Source organism: Lampris incognitus, chromosome 5 (genome assembly GCF_029633865.1).
Source record: "Lampris incognitus isolate fLamInc1 chromosome 5, fLamInc1.hap2, whole genome shotgun sequence".
NCBI classification, from domain to species: domain Eukaryota; kingdom Metazoa; phylum Chordata; class Actinopteri; order Lampriformes; family Lampridae; genus Lampris; species Lampris incognitus.
Window position 1 is genome coordinate 26,655,028 of NC_079215.1, and position 17,674 is coordinate 26,672,701.

The 17,674-nt window shown below is 44.6% G+C and overlaps 2 protein-coding genes and 1 non-coding gene across 3 annotated transcripts in view; all 3 read right to left on the minus strand.

Annotated features, from left to right (window-relative positions):
- Nucleotides 1-8,392: 8,392 nt before the first annotated feature.
- Nucleotides 8,393-9,912, minus strand: LOC130112928 (myeloid-associated differentiation marker-like protein 2). The gene is made up of 2 exons (XM_056280450.1): nucleotides 9,632-9,912; nucleotides 8,393-9,044 (listed from the first exon to the last, which is right to left on the minus strand). The coding sequence occupies exons 1-2, from the start codon at nucleotides 9,910-9,912 to the stop codon at nucleotides 8,393-8,395; spliced, it is 933 nt and encodes a 310-aa protein (XP_056136425.1).
- Nucleotides 9,913-12,998: 3,086 nt separating this feature from the next.
- Nucleotides 12,999-13,071, minus strand: trnaa-agc (transfer RNA alanine (anticodon AGC)). The gene has a single exon. It is a non-coding gene; the product is annotated as a tRNA-Ala (tRNA).
- A 1,656-nt stretch (nucleotides 13,072-14,727) lies between these two features.
- The window catches only part of aspscr1 (ASPSCR1 tether for SLC2A4, UBX domain containing), a 31,892-nt gene continuing 28,945 nt past the window's right edge, over nucleotides 14,728-17,674 (minus strand). Inside the window, exon 17 of the mRNA XM_056280370.1 lies at nucleotides 14,728-15,242. Within this exon, the coding sequence (XP_056136345.1) occupies nucleotides 15,232-15,242 (11 nt within the window). The 3' untranslated portion in view covers nucleotides 14,728-15,231. The remainder of the gene's footprint in view (nucleotides 15,243-17,674) is intronic.

Consider the following 17,674-nt stretch of genomic DNA (forward strand, 5'->3'; position numbering starts at 1 on the left):
AGTGTGACGCTTCAGACACAGGCTTAGGCACCGCTCATGCAGATGGGTAAGCCAATAGCATTTGCAAGCAGAGCACTCACTCAAACAGAGCGTGGGTATGCACAAATAGAAAAGGAGTTCTTAGCAATGGTTTTTAGCATGGAAAGATTTCACCAGGACACATACGGCCGAAAAGTGACGGTGCAAAGTGATCACAAGCCGTTGGAAACAATAGTGAGAAAACCTCTACTAAGTGCACCCAAATGGCTGCAGGGAATGATGCTGCGCATACAAAAGTATGATCTAGATGTAGTATATGTGCCAGGTAGAGACATGCTGCTAGCAGACACTCTGAGCAGAGCTTATCTTCCTGAGAGTGCACCAGATGCAGAACTAGAGACTGTCAACATGGCACAACACTTACCTATCGCAGCAGACAGGCTACATGATATACGATCTGCCACAAAAGAGGATGAAACACTGCAGCTTCTCATCAAAATGATGCAGCAAGGATGGCCTGACGATAAGTCAAAAACACCAAGGGAAATCAAGCCCTACTTCTCATTCCAAGAGGAGTTAAGCCACCAAGATGGAATAGTGTTCAGGAGTGAGCGCGCTGTCATCCCTGATGCATTGAGGAAAGACATCACTTGCCGCCTACACGCATCACATCTGGGTGTGGAAGGATGCCTACGGAGGGCTAGGGAGTGTGTCTATTGGCAGGGCATGAACGACCAAATAAAATCATATATAGCAAAGTGTGACATCTGCAGATCAATGGAGATTAAGCAACAAAAAGAAACTAATGTCACATGATGTGCCAAGCAGGCTGTGGGCAAAGGTGGGCACGGATCTGTTCATGTTTGAAAACAAAGACTACCTCATAATTGTTGATTTTTTCTCAAATTTTTGGGAAATAGATTACCTGGCAGATACCAAGTCAACCACAGTGATACAGAAGCTGAAAGCTCATTTTGCCCGCCAAGGTATCCCAGATATTGTAATCTCGGACAATGGCCCACAGTATTCGTCACAAGAATTCCAGAAGTTCAGTCGACTGTGGGGATTTCAACATAAAACCTCATCACCAGGTTACCCGCAAAGCAACGGCAAAGCTGAGTCAGCCGTTAAGACAGCAAAAAGACTCTTGCTCAAAGCCAAGGCTGCTGGACAGGATCCTTATCTCGCCCTTCTGGACCACCGCAACACACCATCACAGGGTACTGATACCACACCAGCACAGCGGCTGCTCAGTCACCGTACCAAAACACTACTGCCAACCAAGGCAAGCCTGTTACAGCCAAAAGTTGTGCAGGTGAAACAGGATTTACAAAATAACCAACAACGGCAGAGGGCATACTACGACAGGTCGGCTAAAGACTTGGACACGCTTGCCCCAGGTGAATGTGTGAGAGTTCAGCCTCTCACCCCACACTGGCTGGAGAGTGGGCAAGGTGCTGAGGCCGGTCAATAGGAGATCCTATGAGGTCCAGCTGCACACGGGTGGTGTCATCAGGGGAAATCGCAGACACCTCAGGCATGCACCAGGGGCAATCTTCACTGGCACTATGGACATGGAGATCAGCAGCCCCAGTCAGCCAGAGAGTGTTGAACCCGGACATTCAGAGAGTGTTCCTTCTCGCAGTGTCTTAGCAGGAAACAAAACCAAGGACACTGGTGACAGGGCCAACCCTGTTACCACCAGATCAGGCCGCTCTGTTGTGCAGCTGCAGCGATACAAAGACTTTGTGACCTCACACAGATGAATGGATCTGTAGCACTAATGGACTTTGGGGGGGGCATGAATGGAAAAAAAAGGAAAAAAAGTGAATCACAAATGTTGTGTAAATGTGTTCTTGTTCACCTGGTTATCTGCAAGTTGAGGTATTCATTTAAACATTGGTTATGTTAAACTGTGAAGAAAAGCCATGGCACTTTGATACACAGTCGTTGATAATGTTCATTTTCATTAGGAGCTATAAGTAACTGATAAATATATGTCATTGTTAATATGAAAAACATTTTGAATGTTGATATTCATACACTGTTAGTAGCAAAGAGCTTTGTTTGTATTTTATTGTTTACAGCAATAGACAATTAAGAAAATGTATTAAAGGTTCTAAAAAAAAAAGTTGAAACTGAAAAGAGAAAGGATGTAACAATAGGAACTATTGTTAGGAACCATTGTTTAGTTCCTTGTTTACACAGGGGTCGTTTATGTTGTTGCACCTGTAATAACGGACCGAGCATGATGCATAACCTTACGTGCCGAAGTTATTATTAAAGTTTATAGCCCAGTGGGGTTGAAACGAGTTGTAACGTCTCATTAGTAGAAGGAAACAACACACTTTAACAACGCATACACACAAAACCCCTTGAAACCTCCTTATGTACACACACCAAACCAGTAACCCTACAAAACACACTTTGTACAATATTTACAAGGAGAAATAGAAATAGCAAAAAGGTAGAAAACGCTCACAACCGCTCTCATATGTCTGCTCAGCACACTCACTCGCACTTCCGCTCAGAGACAGACAGACAGACTTACAACTGGTACCTGTTTTTCTATTTTCGCCTATTTTTGTTTCATGTTCTGTTTCACGCAATTCATTTTGAGATATATATGACTAAATGGAATAGCCAGCCTACGTTCCGAAGTGGTCTGTTGTTCAAGTAGGCAACCAATACCTTCAAGGGCCTGTGTACCTTCAAGGGCCTGTGTACCTTCAAGGGCCTGTGTACCTTCAAGGGCCTGTGTACCTTCAAGGGCCTGCATTTTGCCTAATTACTTTTGCTTTTGCACTTTTTATTATTATAGGCTCCAGCGACCCTGAGAGCAGGATAAGCGGTTTGGATAATGGATGGATGGATGGATTAAATGATTTTACTAAGGTTTCATGATTGATATGAGCATGCAGAACATAGGTTATGCCTTTCTGATAAGAACAATTTTTTTGTTGTTGGTCAAAATAATAAAGCTGCTTTGTGAACATTTAACTCTTACTTTCGGGTTTTCTTAATAGCGGTATACTTCTCAGTTTATTTGAAATCAGAGCCTTGGGTGGGGCTCATTAATAGCTCAGTCTAATCAGCACTGCTGTGTTGGACGGCGCTGTCCAGGGTGGGGCTGCTGGGGCATCACGAAAGAAGTGATAACGGTGGGTCCGCGGTGGTGTAGCGGTCTAAGCATCGGCTTTGTGTCGATGCAGTTGCCCACTGGGGACCGGGGTTCGCGCCTCTGATCTCGTCAGATCCGACTATGGCCGGACTCGATGAAGCAGCAATTATTGGCAACGCTGTCTTCGGGAGGGGGGCGGAGTCGGCTCGTGTTCGTCACATGAATGCGTCTCTGTGTGTGTCGGAAAAAGCAGTGGTTCGGCCTGGATTCGAGACTGCCGCCCGGAGAGATGCAGTTGGCGAACGCATGCAGTACGAGGGTGGGAGTTTCAACTAAAATAGGGATCGATGGGCCACTAAATTGGGAGAAAATCAGGAAAAAAAACAGAAGTGATAACGGTGCAAGGGGTGAAGAAGCCCATACCCCCTTCCCCTCTCCCACCCCCCTATTTACAGCAACTCCTGCCAGAAAACAGTTCCAACGACCCTGATCATACCCCAATGCGACACCACCAACACCAACCCTTCCATGCTGCGCCATGCCCATGCTAAAATTACTCTGTGAGAGGTGGCGGATGTGTCCTTTGAGGGACTACATTCCAATCATCTCTCAGTGCTTTGGGACACGCAAGACTGTGCATGCGTGGCCGGGCGTTGTGTTGCAAAGCATGCAACCCGTTGGGTAACACTTCTTCAATCAGCCGAGTGGGGGTACAAACTAATATTCCCCTCTGTCATTAGAGGCATCTGCCAGTGACCATTTGAAACGGTGCTATCATTTCCGCTATGCTTTCTTAGACAGATATCAGTGGAAATAGTGGATGAAGATGATGAGTGTGATGTTTTTGTCCCCTCCAAACCTAATCTCAAAGTGACTGAAAAGTTGAAGCTTTGTATCCCTGCAACATGGTCGTTCTCTCATTCAAGTCTATTTGATACACACAAGTCACCCCCCCCACACACACACACAGTCAATTTACCACTGACTGCCTCTGCGCTATCTATCAGTCAGACACATGTGTTGAGGCGTGACAACACTCTTCAGTCTTTTTTTTTTTTACAAAACCCCAAGAGGTTTATTAAAAAAAAAACTCAAGTGCAGGAATCAGTTTTTATTTCTTCGGTACAGAGAGAAAAGAGGATCCAGGTGAAGTGTTCACAAGAATTTGTTGCTTGTAGTGATAAAGGCCCAGAGGTGTATGTGAGCATCTTTATGAGAGAGCCAGAGAGAGGCAAGCCGCCTTATGGAGTGAGAAAAGATTTGAATACATAATGCCACACACAGACTGACAATCTCTTCAATGCATACATCTGTTCCCCCTCCCCTACACATTGTGAGAGAAAAGGAGTCACATGAACAGAATACGACGTACATTGTGCACGATATGAATTCAAATTAAATGTACATTTCCAGTGTTGTTTTTCACTGAAAGGCTATCAAATCGGAGCGGCACAGTGGCGCAGTGGTTAGTGCGGTCGCCTCACAGCAAGAAGGTCCTGGGTTCGAGCCCCGGGGTAGTCCAACCTTGGTGGGTCATCTCGGGTCATCCTCTGTGTGGAGTTTGCATGTTTTCCCCGTGTCTGCGTGGGTTTCCTCCCACAGTCCAAATACATGTAAGTCAGGTGAATCGCCCGTACTAAATTGTCCCTATGTGTGTGTGTGTGTGTGTGTGTGTGTGTGTGTGTGGGGGGGGGGGGGTCCTGTGATGGCCTGGCGGCCTGTCCAGGGTGTCTTCCCGCCTGCTGCCCAATGACTGCTGGAAATAGGCTCCTGCGACCCTGAGAGCAGGATAAGCGAATCAGATAATGGATGGATGGCTACCAAATCGTCCTCCTCATTAATAAAGAAACTACATTGAAGAGGATTGAGGTTTCATGTATGAATATGACAAACAACCCCAAACATAAACAAAAACAGCTGTATGCTTCAATTGAGAGGTCAGGGGTCATCTGTTGTCAGGGCTTGTGTCTCTTAGTGTTGAAGAAATGCAAAGACCTAGCCTTAGATGATGTTTTGTCAATGAAGTCAGTTCCTTCGGTCAAGCCACTTAGTCCACTTATGCTCCCTGTGAATGGCAGGTACGCCTAGAAAACAACGCTAGAAAGGAGGAAGGTATAAGGAACGATGTGTTCAATGGGAAAGATCTAGCAAAAGCTAAAAGTAGCGCTGCTGTTACTGTTAGGCTGTGGGTTTGTTTAAAAGGGGCTTCAGTCAAGCTTGATCTGGATTGAAGCTTCAGATGAAAGCCGCAGGAACTTCCTACCAGTCAACACCAGCCACTCCCTGCCTTAATAACCTGGTTCATCAAACAGATCCATCTGTCATCTTTCAAAAAGGCAGCAGGTTGAAGAGGCTGAACAGTAGCAAGAAGGTCACCAGCTCAATTTCCTGACCTGATAGTGTGTGTTTGTGTGTATGTGTGTGTGTGTGTGTGCGCCCTAGATCAACTCTGTTTTAGCAAGGCACTGACCCGCAAGCTGCTTAAGTGTTGCAGGCCTGGCAAACTTTGTGGTTTGACCTGTTTGTGGAAATACACATGACAGATGATGTGTCCATGTGCCCTGTTATGAGAAAGAAAAAAGAAATCAACCCCGAAAAACAAAGGTTTTTTTTGTCATTTGTTTTTTGCATTACTCATGCTTTTAATAGTTTAACACAGTTTTGCTTTTGGAATCAGTTATCACTGTAAAAAAAAATCTATATGCCCGGTATTAACGTTGACATACAAATTCATGAATGTGGGAAGTAAAAACACTGTCATGAATCAGATAATCACAAACATCATGTTTAAATCCTGAAAACCATTCCCATGCAATATAGTCCAATGGTCGTCTGAGATTTCCAAGTGCATTTTGCAGCATGATGCAAATCAATGATACCAAACCTGACAGAGTATGGAGCGCTCCTAAAACTATTGTTAACAGGTTCAAGTAGAGTCAGCCATGTGATGGTAGAGGGTAGGCATAGTGATACTCAACCATGTGCCATGGAGGGGCCATGTGTACGCAGGTTTTCTTTTCCAGTGCAAAATTACACTAGCTGACTTCACCATTTAGTCATCCTATGTCTGGCTGAAGATGTGTTTATCACTGAATTATGTTGGGTTTGGAAGAAAATGGAGCAATAGACATACACATGCCCATCCCATGGTATGTGATAAAGTATCACTGGGTTAAAATCTTTTAGGTAACCAGAGATGAGGCCACACAACATTTTACAAAGCAAGAATACAGAATGTAGTGCTGGCAGTTTGAGAAGCTGACATCAACCAGCGTGTGCCTCGGGCTATGAGAGATTTGTCATGACAGAGAGCCAGTAGTACTGTATCCCAAGAAGTAGCCATGACCGGGGAATCAGCACAGACAGACATGACGGACACCTGTCTCAGCTCATCTCTGTCAGGGAGCCCGGCCAATTCTAGAGGGCTGTGTGTGTGTGTGTGTGTGTGCATGTGTGTGCGCACGCACCTGTTCAACTATATCTGTGAGGACCCAATTTGAGTTTTTAACCATATGAACGAGAACATTTTTGCAAAGGGAGGAAAGTCTGGCTTGCCCTTAGGGGGTTATTTTAGGATAAGCCCTTGGGTTTGAGGTTTAGGTTACAGTTAAAATGAGGTTAAATTTAGAGTAAGGGTTAAGGTTAGGCATGCAGTCCCAATGGTTAAGGTTAGTGTTAGGGGCTAGGGAATGAATGTAGCTAATAAAGATCCTCACAAGTACAGAAAAATGTGTGTGTGTGTGTGCGTGCGTGCGTGTGTGTGTGTGTGGTGGGAGGGTGTTGGTGTGTTACCATGGCGGTATGTATATGACAAAGGCCACCAGTGAGCAGGAAGTGAAATGAAATGATGTGCAAAACATGGAGCAGCTGTGAAATGGGAAACAGTGAGGGGAACGGCGAACACGGGAGCACAGTTACAGATTGCTCTTTTTATGCCACTGTCCTATTAATATCGATGGAAGATTTCTTTGGGTTCTGCCATATTACACTGAGCTAATCCTTAGTATAATGTTGACCATTTGAATCTTGAATATTGGGAGAAGAGTAGAGGGAGCCGGACGAGTAGAGGGACTGCTGTCGGAAATAATTGCAGGGTTTTTCAGAGAGCGTCAATCTGCTTTGGGAAGCAGCTTACACACAAAGTTACTGCAGCAACCTGAGGCAATTTATTTACGGCTGCAGAAATTACACACTGATGACAAGAAATCCCCTCAAAATTCTCCATCTGTTCAAATTAGCAGACTGTTAAAAATACTAAGTGTCTGAGATGCAGACAAACAGACAGTAACAGTCCGTGTGTTTTCAGGCAGGATTCACAGTGTGGAATCAAGAACAGCTAAACCGCCATGGCTTTGCATTTGAACCCAGATGCCGTTGCTTTGCTTTAGGTGGAGATACAGGAGCTTCCCAGGGTCTCATTATAATATTTCCATAGTATCCACATGTATGATAGGGAAATGCTTGTTTCTTTTTCCCCCCTTGGTACCTCTGGAGAGAAAGGTTGATGAAGGAGGAGAGGACAGAGGGGTGGGAGTCTGGGAGAGAAGAAGTCTGGCATAATGAGTGATGAAATTCTGTAGATCCTAAAGCATCAGAGGATGGATGGATGGATGGATAGATGGATAGATAGACAGATAGATAGACTGTCCCTGGGAGGGGAAAAGATAGAACTGCTGACAGAGAACCTCCAACCAGCTGGCAGCCAGAGAGGTTTTTCCTTCTCCTTTTTTGTCCCTGGGGGGGTTGTAGGATGTTTGGGTGGAGGGTATCTGTCTTTCTGGGTTAATGCAGATAGGGTGCAATGAATGGTCAAAGCCAAAACTCTGTGTGTGTGTGTGTGTGTGTGTGTGTGTGTGTGTGTGTGTGTGTGTGTGTGTGTGTGTGTGTGTGTGTGTGTGTGTGTGTGTGTGTGTGTGTGTGTGTGTGAGAGAATGTCTGCTTGTACGTTCACTATAGGTCAGAGTCAGGAATAGTGGGTGTGTATGGCTCGACAGGAATTTGTCTGGGGATGCCAGTGGAGATGGGATGGTTGGGTGTGGCTGCCTGATCTCACTGAAGTTCTTGGAGGGCTGAAGGGGTAGGATGTCTAGTGTAATTTGGTAAAGAAGGTAGCTGGCGGGGTTTCCTGGATTACATGGTGTCAAAATATCAGTTCCGTGCACCTCGGTCTTTTGACAATGACACCGATGGGGAATTCCACCTTGCTATAGCAGCGTCGCAAAATCCTGTCTATTCTAACCAATGAGGGCAGCTGAGAGTCAAAGGCCTCCCTCTCTCTGCTGGCATGGCATGCTACACCCGCGGGCGCGCGGGTCTCTGAGAGGAGACAAAACGTATCCTCTGGGAGTAGATCAGGTCTGCTACGTACAGCCCAAGGTTGATGAAGGAGAACACTGACACCGCCACCTTGCTGTCCCACGGGCACTTCCCCCGAGGGCACGACGATGGTCGCCACGGAGACCCATATTTGGGGTCAAAGCAGAAAACAGGCCAGACCACGGACACACTGAGGTAGAGCAAAACTGCCAGGAGATTGTATACCACCACAAAGCGTTCAAACGGCATGCAACGCACAGCCGCGGTGCGGCCGCAGACGGTCAGTATGACCACCAGTGTGGTGAGGGTGAAGCAGAGGGCATAAACAATCACGCAGTAAATGGTGGCGGCGTAGCGGGAATACTCGCTCCCGTTGGCCAGGGCTCCAAAGATGATGCAGGCCACGAAACCTTGGACCACTTTGAGGAGGCCTGAGACGGTGGCCATATAGCCGACCACGGTCTGTCCTGGCCTGGCGCGGGACAGGATCACCTCAGTCCCATAGGCCAGAGTGCCGGCGATGGAGCAGACAGTGACGGCGATACGGAAATCCCTCACCTCACAGCCCGCATAAGGACACTCGGAGCGGACAAAGTAGAGTGGGTAGACCACGGAGGCTGTGACATACCTGGGGATGGATACAGAAAAAGGTTGAGGGCAGAATACGAAAATAAAAGTTTTGCCGATCATATCATTTACAATATCGGTCATATAGAGTAGTGGTTCTGAGCTGCTGGGTGGGGGGCTTAAGATAACAGGAAATTATTGAAAGTTTCAATCACAAAATATCAAGGATATGACATTTACATAAGTACATTATGTACATAAGTAATTATTCAAGCAAATAAATAATATAAAATAGCCTTTTTATTTTCTGTAGATGTTACACTCTTATGTTTGCCGTTGATGGGAAAAAGGGAAATCAAAAAATGAGATTTGATTTGTAAATATTTGAAGATTGCTACTCACTCTTATGCTTTTATGGGGTTAAACGGAATAAGCGCAGCTAAATGCATTGGAGTATGTACGGATGGTGTCACGATAATGACATGCAGATAGTTTTTATATGGGGGGGGCTTATAAGTAAAAAGTTTAAGAACCACTGCTATAGAGGCATCAACATTAAATTGAGACTGTTAAATATTCAGTGAAAAACGCCATTGCAACAACGCAGGCAAATGGGATGTTTGAGGCATCACGGAGAACATGTCTTACATGAGCGTTGCCAGGGCAGCAAAGGCCACAGTGAGGTTGTCCCAGGATACAGGCAGGCAGGTGTGGAGGCGGGTGGCATCCAGGAAGAACACCAGAATCGACACAGCCAGGCAGAGGCACCAAACCACCATGCAGAACACGCCATAGGAACCACTGTAGCCGGCACTGTGAGTCACCATGGCAACCGCTGCACAGCCCAGAGCTAACTGCGAGAGACGGGCGGCGCCAAGAGGGGAACAGACTGCCCCCGTGTTGAGCCACGCACCACCATGGGAGTCCATGATGTGATGCTTTTCCAGGACTGGGCGAATTATATTCTGCAGGAGACTCCGTGAGAGCGAATGTCCTCAGCTCTTCAAGACGTGATGCCTGTTTTGGATTCTCAAAGACAGCGAAGTGGCTTCAACACAGAAGGGCAGCATTCTGTCACTAAAATATTATGAAACATACCTCACTGGTTTCACAAGGATGAGCAAAGTCCAACCTGAATCCAGACCAAAATTGAATTTAGTTTCTAGTGGGCTATAGGATGAAGGGTTCTTCATTACAGTTCAAGACACAGACAGGCACACACACACACAGACACCTTATGCCTCGAAGATTTTCTTTTCTAATTTTATTTTCTAATGGATTCACAACTCTCATCTAAAGGCGTCTCTCAGTCTTTGAGTGTGTTTACCAATTCCACTTTCACGGCAGATGGTGGCATTACAACATTCCCATATTGTCCTTGGAGAACACCTCTTCCTCCCAAATCAGATCATTTCTATGAGCAAATTACCGTCTCTGCCTGTCGCCCCAAATTATTTTGACTTGCATCCACGGTGAACACATTCAAGCACATGTAGAGGTGCAAATGCAGCCACTTTGAAGCGCACGGTACCCTGGAGCAATGTTTGATAATATATATTGGATGCTTTGCTGTCTTTAAATGGTAGGTAACAGTGTGTGTGTGTGTGTGTGTTTGAAGGGGGGGGGGGGGGGGTTGGGGGATGTAATCACTCTGCTGTCGCCCCAGGGTTGCCCTCTCCTCTGTCCGCTGTCTTTACCGAGTCGCAAGGGACTCTGAGTATTTTCCGTTAGTCTAATTCTGAGTCAGTGAGTCAGTGTATGTCGGAATCAAAATATGTCAAAAGCACCACATTGGCTCCAGGGAGAATCTCTCCCATCACAAACCACACATACAGTTTTGTGAGGCTTCAACTGTCTGACTGACTAAGCATTGCCACACTCAGCTGACATATTACACTGGATAAAAGACAAAATAGATATCTAAAGTAGTGTTAGTATCTAGGAAACATCAAACCTTTTTCTTTTACAAAAACAGGTTCCCACTCACATGTTGTTTATTCTATTCGATAAAAGAACTCATTCCCACTTCGAAAGGAACCTGCAGGTTTCTATAAGTCCAGGTTGTCATTGGGTCGACAGTCGAATCAAGTCTTGGCTTGGTTCAGCTGTTTCCGCAAATTTACAGGAGTCCCGTGTTAGTTCCCAGGTGTGATTTGATCCAACCCGAGCCCCTAAAATGAAATCCAGTCTGGGTCCGCTCATAAAGTTCCCGACTCACTCGATCATGGTATCCAAATAGGTCTTATGCATCGCTGTTGTCATGCACAGTTTTCTTTTTCTTTGTTGAGCCATTTAGTGGCTTACTGTCAACTCCACTTTCACTATCTCTTTCCCGTTCTGTCATTCTCTGTCCATGAGGTCCCCCCTTCTCTTGTGAGGAGGATGAAATGGTAGCCAGCTGGAAAGCAAAAGTTATTTAGATCCTAGGGTTGGGCCATCATCGAATGGCTGTTGGGATTTGCATGTGAGTTAGGCGTGGGGGGTCAAGCATGCAGACACATTCATGACCCTATGAAGGATTATTGCTATCGTGTGTGTGCGTGCGTGCGTGCGTGCGTGCGTGTTTTATCAGTTGTAGCGCCATATCATATCATTTGATAATGCTAAATTTCTCTTTTTAAGTAATTAATATCTGCAAACATTTGACAAAATGTTTAGCAATGAAAAAGTCTCATTGGTGTGGAGTACTTTCTACTTATGTCAGTTTTGTTTAGTCTGGTAATGAGCCAGACGATGATTCTTCCAAATATAATTTGTCATTCATGCCAGCCAATGAATGGAATATGTATTCTTTGGGCTTATAGGCCTCAGTTATCAAGACTGATAAGCAAGCTATGCACTTAGCCACTTCTAAGACTAACTTCATAAAGGACGTGGGAATCGGTTTAGGGCGATACTGCCATCTACAGGTGGACTTCTGAAGTAGCCTCGCTTCCGATTAGGCGTGCAATGGGGAGGGGGAGGTATCGATGATGTCCAATTAAAATGGTAAATGAACTGCATTGATATAGCGCTTTTCTAGTCTAGCGACCACTCAAAGCGCTTTACAGTGTGTATGCCTCACATTCACCCGTTCACACACACAGTCACACACTGATGGCGGAGGCTGCCATGCAAGGCGCCAACCTGCTCATCAGGAGCAGTTATGGATTCAGTGTCTTGCTCAAGGACACTTCCACACGCTCTCTGGAGGAGCCGGGAATCGAACCTTCCCATAACCAGTAAGACCGTTAGCCCTTCGAGGTTAGGTGCGGTGAAAAGGTGTAAGTGTCACTGCACATTTTACCCGTTCGCAGGTCTTTTGTCTCTTGAGATGTTAATTTTTATTCTTATCCACGCCATTATTTACGCTAACGCTTGTCATCCTGTTTACGACGACCCAAACACTGACATTATTCACCATTGCTAACCCATAAAATATTTCCCGCCAATATTTTCATATACTATGGATTTACCCAGCGCTACCCCTCCTCATTTTTATTTCTATTTTAACTTGATCCTTTTCTTAACTTATTTGTATTTGGTCTTCATCCCATAACATGTATTATCTGTTTTACTCTTTTATCATCTCAAACTTTTTTAAAAAAATCTGTGCTCTTTGACAAAATGTAAAGAGCATGGCACTTTAATCTAATGAAATAAATCGTTGGTAACCCGGGCCTCGACCAATCCGCTATGGAAATCTGATTTATGATCCGCATATTTGATTTGGCAAAGGTTTTACGCCGGATGCGCTTCCCTGACGCAACCCTCCCCACTTATCCGGGCTTGGGACCGGCACTAAAAATGCGCTGGCTTGTGCATCCTCAGTGGCTGCGTTAATCTAATGAAATAAATGTGCTGCGTAAATGAACTTTGGATTGATTTGATCGATGTTTTTTTTAAGTTTGTGTTGTTAAGTGGCACCATCGGCATTTGTGTCCCGCTTACAATTCGGTTAAACGTTACGAGGGTCAGCATCGCTGCGCATGCCAATAATTTGCACAATCAATGGATGCAAAAGCAAAACACATTTTGGAGAATGCGGGCATCGATCCCGCTACCTCTCGCATGCTAAGCGAGCGCTCTACCATTTGAGCTAATTCCCCATCTATGTGACTCTGGTCTGCAGCGCTTATTGAAACACTGACCCCTGCTGGTGGCGGTAGAATTGACGTCAGCGATCATGTAAACTGCAATTTTATCGCATTGTCAAAGCATTGGATTTTTTGACGGTACGGCCATCCATCCCCCACTACATTTGAGTTTATTCCCCATTAATGCAAAAAGAAAATGTAATAACGCCTCACCTCGCTGACATGAGGCCCCTGCTGAAACTTGCATCTGATCAGGAAAACACATGCCGTCCGCAACTCAATTTGTGAGTGCGCCCATCCGAGGCGGTTGTTGTCCAGCAGGGAGCGCTATTGCAACAATCTGGTAGCGCTGCACTCTTAAAATAGGGTACTTTTGAGCCCTTAACCTCATGAGTACAATCCTGCTGGAGCTCTGTGGCTCAACGCACCATCCAAAGGTTTAATCTGTCATCACACATTGATTGGGCAGTTGGGGTGTGATACATTTGCCAATGAGAGCAGAGGAGGCAGTGAGAGGGAGAGAGAAAGAATTTGTAGGCCTACCAAAATGGGGCGATGAAGGAACGGAAGGCACTCCTGTCTCACACCCACAGAAATGAAGGTATACCCCCCCCACCCCACACACACACACACACACACACGCACGCACCGCACTTCTGACCTCTTTGAAGTTTCTCCTTCAGCCAAGGGGTGTAGGCTAGAAAAAGTGATTCGGGTCTAAAGATGAAATGACAGGAAATGAAAACACGATTACGTGCTGCTTGTTTCCTTTTTGCTGTGGACAGTAATATATGTTGAGGCATGTGGGAGAGTCAGTGCCAGGCTCCATAAAACCATGCACATATGTGCGTGATGATTTTATTACAATGTGTGTTCTGTTAGATCAAAGAAGCAGTAGCATGGATTCCTGGACGGCACCTGAAACATGTTTTATTTAACCCGACCCACACACCCACATATACTCAATATTAAGTCTTATCTTCTCCCTTTCCCCGTACACAGCACTCTGCTAATCAATGATCTAAACAGACAGGCCCACTGCACTGACGGGTCTTCATATCAGTATACATTTTGTAGTTTATGTTTTGAAGTGCACTTTTAAGGGGGGAGAGGACAGATGACCAGTCCTGGTGCGCTGCTTTTGGTATTCAAACCACTGGCAACAAATGGTAGGAATGAGGTTCAATGTCGGATTCACAAGGTCAAGGTTAATTCACAAGAGTGCTTCCGAGTTTAATAATCTCATATATTCTCTACTAACCTCTCTGGGTTTACGAGGACATGCACCATCACAAAATCTGTCTGTTTTCACCTGCCGTTAACAGAAAAAAAAAAGAAGCCGTGTTAACAAGTTGCTGTAGACTGGAGGCTACATACTGCCGGGGTAATCAGAGAACTCAGAAAAGACAACTGATTCACAAACGGTCCAAGAAGGACTCTCTGAAATCTCCCTCAGCACCTCACCCTTCAACACTTTACACTCCGTCTATGATCAAAACATTTAAAAAGCTCGTTAACTGCTTAAGTTGGACAGTGTGTAACCAGTTGTGGCAGGTGATTCGAAGGAGACAATATCATCTGCATCCAGGCTAGATCTGGAGCTGGAGATGGTTGCAACATTGGAAAATGAGAGAAAAGGCAATGAGCAATCTAGTAATGTTGCATTTATTGTATTTTGGCATATTTTCGGGTTCAAGTAATACTGTACTGCTTGAAAAAAAGAAACCCATTTGATAGTACTGAACGAGGGAAAAACCGGCGCCTGAATGTCTTATGCTTAATGAAAGTAAGGACTTGTTTTTCAAGTTTGTTACATAATTTACCAAGATCTTTTTCCTGCCATATTTTCCTGTGAAACCATTTTAAGACAAAATGGCCTTTTATGTACATTATCCCCTCACAAATCAGATAAGGAAAAAAAACCCATCCTTGTAGAGATAGCAATGTTGATCATTTATTCATTCATTCCATCATTAATTTAGCGCACGCTATTAAATCTTACAAAAACCATTAAATCAGAGCCTTCTCCATTATGGATTATTTACTTTTCCATCATCAAGTTATGGACTGAAATTAGCAGTGTTGGTAGAGAGCAGGCTTGAGCTGGAGTCAGCAAAACACAGGATTTCCTTTTCAGGTCGCCCGCCACTGTGGTCAGTCCCTCTAGCGTCCTTATTTCTTAACTGTGGACAAAACAGGGGACAATCGTTCATTTTGCTTGCAATCAGAAAACTGCACCGGTCAGGACAATGCAGGATTTCAAATTTGTGATGTTTTTAAAGAATCTAAAGATTCAACATGTTGGATTTACAATGAGAACTTTAAGACCCTTCCCCTTTTTTTCCTCCCTTCTTTTTTTTTTTAAACTGGGTTAATTAGCTGAGCATGTGAACCGATTCTGGTTTGAAAAGTGGACAGCATGTAAAAACGCTGACTCAAAAACCCTCTACTTGCGACATGAAATGTGGTTGCTTTTGACAAATAATGCTACAAAAAATGAAATGCTTTAGAACCACATCTAAGAAACAAAACGCTTGACTGAAACATGGATCAAGTGTTTTGCGACCATACCCTTATCGGTATTGCATGATCACAGATGGTAATCGAGTCCAAAACCAGTCAACATGGTGTTGACATAGTGCTGTAAGTGAGAATGGACCAGAGGGCTGGTGTTAAGATGATAAGGAGATTTATTGGTGTGCCAGAGAGTCACCAGACAGCCAAAACCTGAAAGTGTATCAACTCTTATCATAATTCCTCCAGGACACATCAAAGCGCTTTCGGCATGTCATTTCCAATAATACAAGGAAAACCTCAGGATTCCCTTGGGCAGTGTAAAAGTCTGGGATGGACTGTGTGTATATAGCGCACAACACGTGTCTGTGTGAACTGCATGTCTATGTATGTTTGTGTGTGAGCGTGATCTCCGTTAAACCCTCCTCCACAGTCCTCCTTTCAACTTTTCTCGTGAAAGAGAAAGCAGCCTCAGCTTGCTTAAGAGGACGCAGATGGACATACACAGAGATGGAAAAATATGTGGATAAACACACACGCTACACAGACAGACAGAGACAGAGAGAGTAAACAAAAAAACATCAACACAGTGGCACCACCAGTACCACGGCAATAGAACAACAGAGAGGACCTCAGCCCGGGGCCCCTGTGGTCAGAGGCCCCGGGCTGTCTGATGTGGCGTGGAGCGGGGCTCTCTGACTGGGGCTGAGCATCTGTAGTGGTCTCTAGGACTGGAAGGGGTGGGGGTAACCATCCTCAACTAATTGGTTAACTCTGAAAAGCGTCTTTATCTTCTGACTCATCCAGAGTTTTACTTTCAAAAAAACCACTTCAAGTTAACTTAAAAGAAGGTTTTGGGGTTTGTGTGCATGTATGCGTGTCGGAGCAAAGAATGTGTGGCCAGAAGCCTTTGGCACTTTTTTTCTTTTTTGGCGAACGAGATTACCACAAAAGACGATTGAATTTCCTTCCACACTTGCAACATCGAGAGATAAAGGTATGAATATATTTATGACTACATGACTTCGCTCTGCCGCCTCGGGACGCCTGGTTGCCCCGTCGCTCAGAGGCCTTTGCTGCCGATTGACCCGGTCATGGCTCTTTTCTGTCCTGGCCCCACAGTGGTGGAATGAACTCCCCACTGATGTCAGGACAGCGGAGTCGCTGCCCACATTCAGCACAGGTTGAAAACTCACCTCTTTAAGAACTACTACCCTGTTACTTGTTCTTAACACTTATTGAATTCACTCATTAAAAAAAAAAAATCTCTTTCTTGCACTTTTAGTTTAGCACTGGTTTTGCTGTTAGATGCTCGTTTAGATGCACTTATGACCTCTGATGACTAGTAGTTCTCCTGATTTCCTACATTAAATGCACTTATTGTAGGTCGCTTTGGATAAAAGCGTCGGCTAAATGACTGTAATGTAATGTACATGGAGTGGTGTGCGGAGGGCGAGTGTATATGTGTCTTATACTCCGGATTTGTGGTCAGAAGGTTGTGAGATTCAGCCCCCGGTAGGGCACTGTTGGACAGCAGTGCTGTTGTCTAAAGGGAGCAACATGTCCACTGAACCTGACAGCAACAATAACCCCTTATAGTGACAACGGGTGCCATCCCCTTTATTTAATCGGGTAAGTCCCATTGAGATCTCATTTTCAAGAGACAAGTGTATCAATAAAACATAAAACAATTTAAAATGTACAATATCATGATAATTACAATAAAACACAATAATAGTATAGTAAGAATAGAAAATAAAATAAAATCTTAAAAAAATAATAAAAGTAATTTAATCCAATAATAATTAAATTTAAAAAAAGTTAAAAACAGTCACAGCTAAAATCAATCAGGGTTTTGACTAGAAATTTGAAATGACCCATTGGAACCAGAGTATCAAGCGTCAAAGTACATTGCAATTTATTCCAAAATTATGGTGCAAAAAAAAAAAATTTAAACATAGTCTTTCCCATAGGAGTGTTGAATCTAGGACCCTGCAGCACTCGCCAGTCCTGTGAATGGGTGTTGTGTGTTCCAACTCTCCAGCTAATAAGTGACGTCAAATATACGGACAATTTTTGGAGAAACCCTATATAAACAAAT

What these genes read in the sequence shown, in the direction of transcription:
- LOC130112928 (XM_056280450.1), bottom strand. Translation starts at nt 9,912, where the DNA reads ATGGACTCCCATGGTGGTGCGTGGCTCAACACGGGGGCAGTCTGTTCC. An exon ending in GCTGCCCTGGCAACGCTCAT is followed by an intron (nt 9,045 to 9,631) that starts GTAAGACATGTT and finishes ATCCATCCCCAG; the next exon opens with GTATGTCACAGCCTCCGTGG.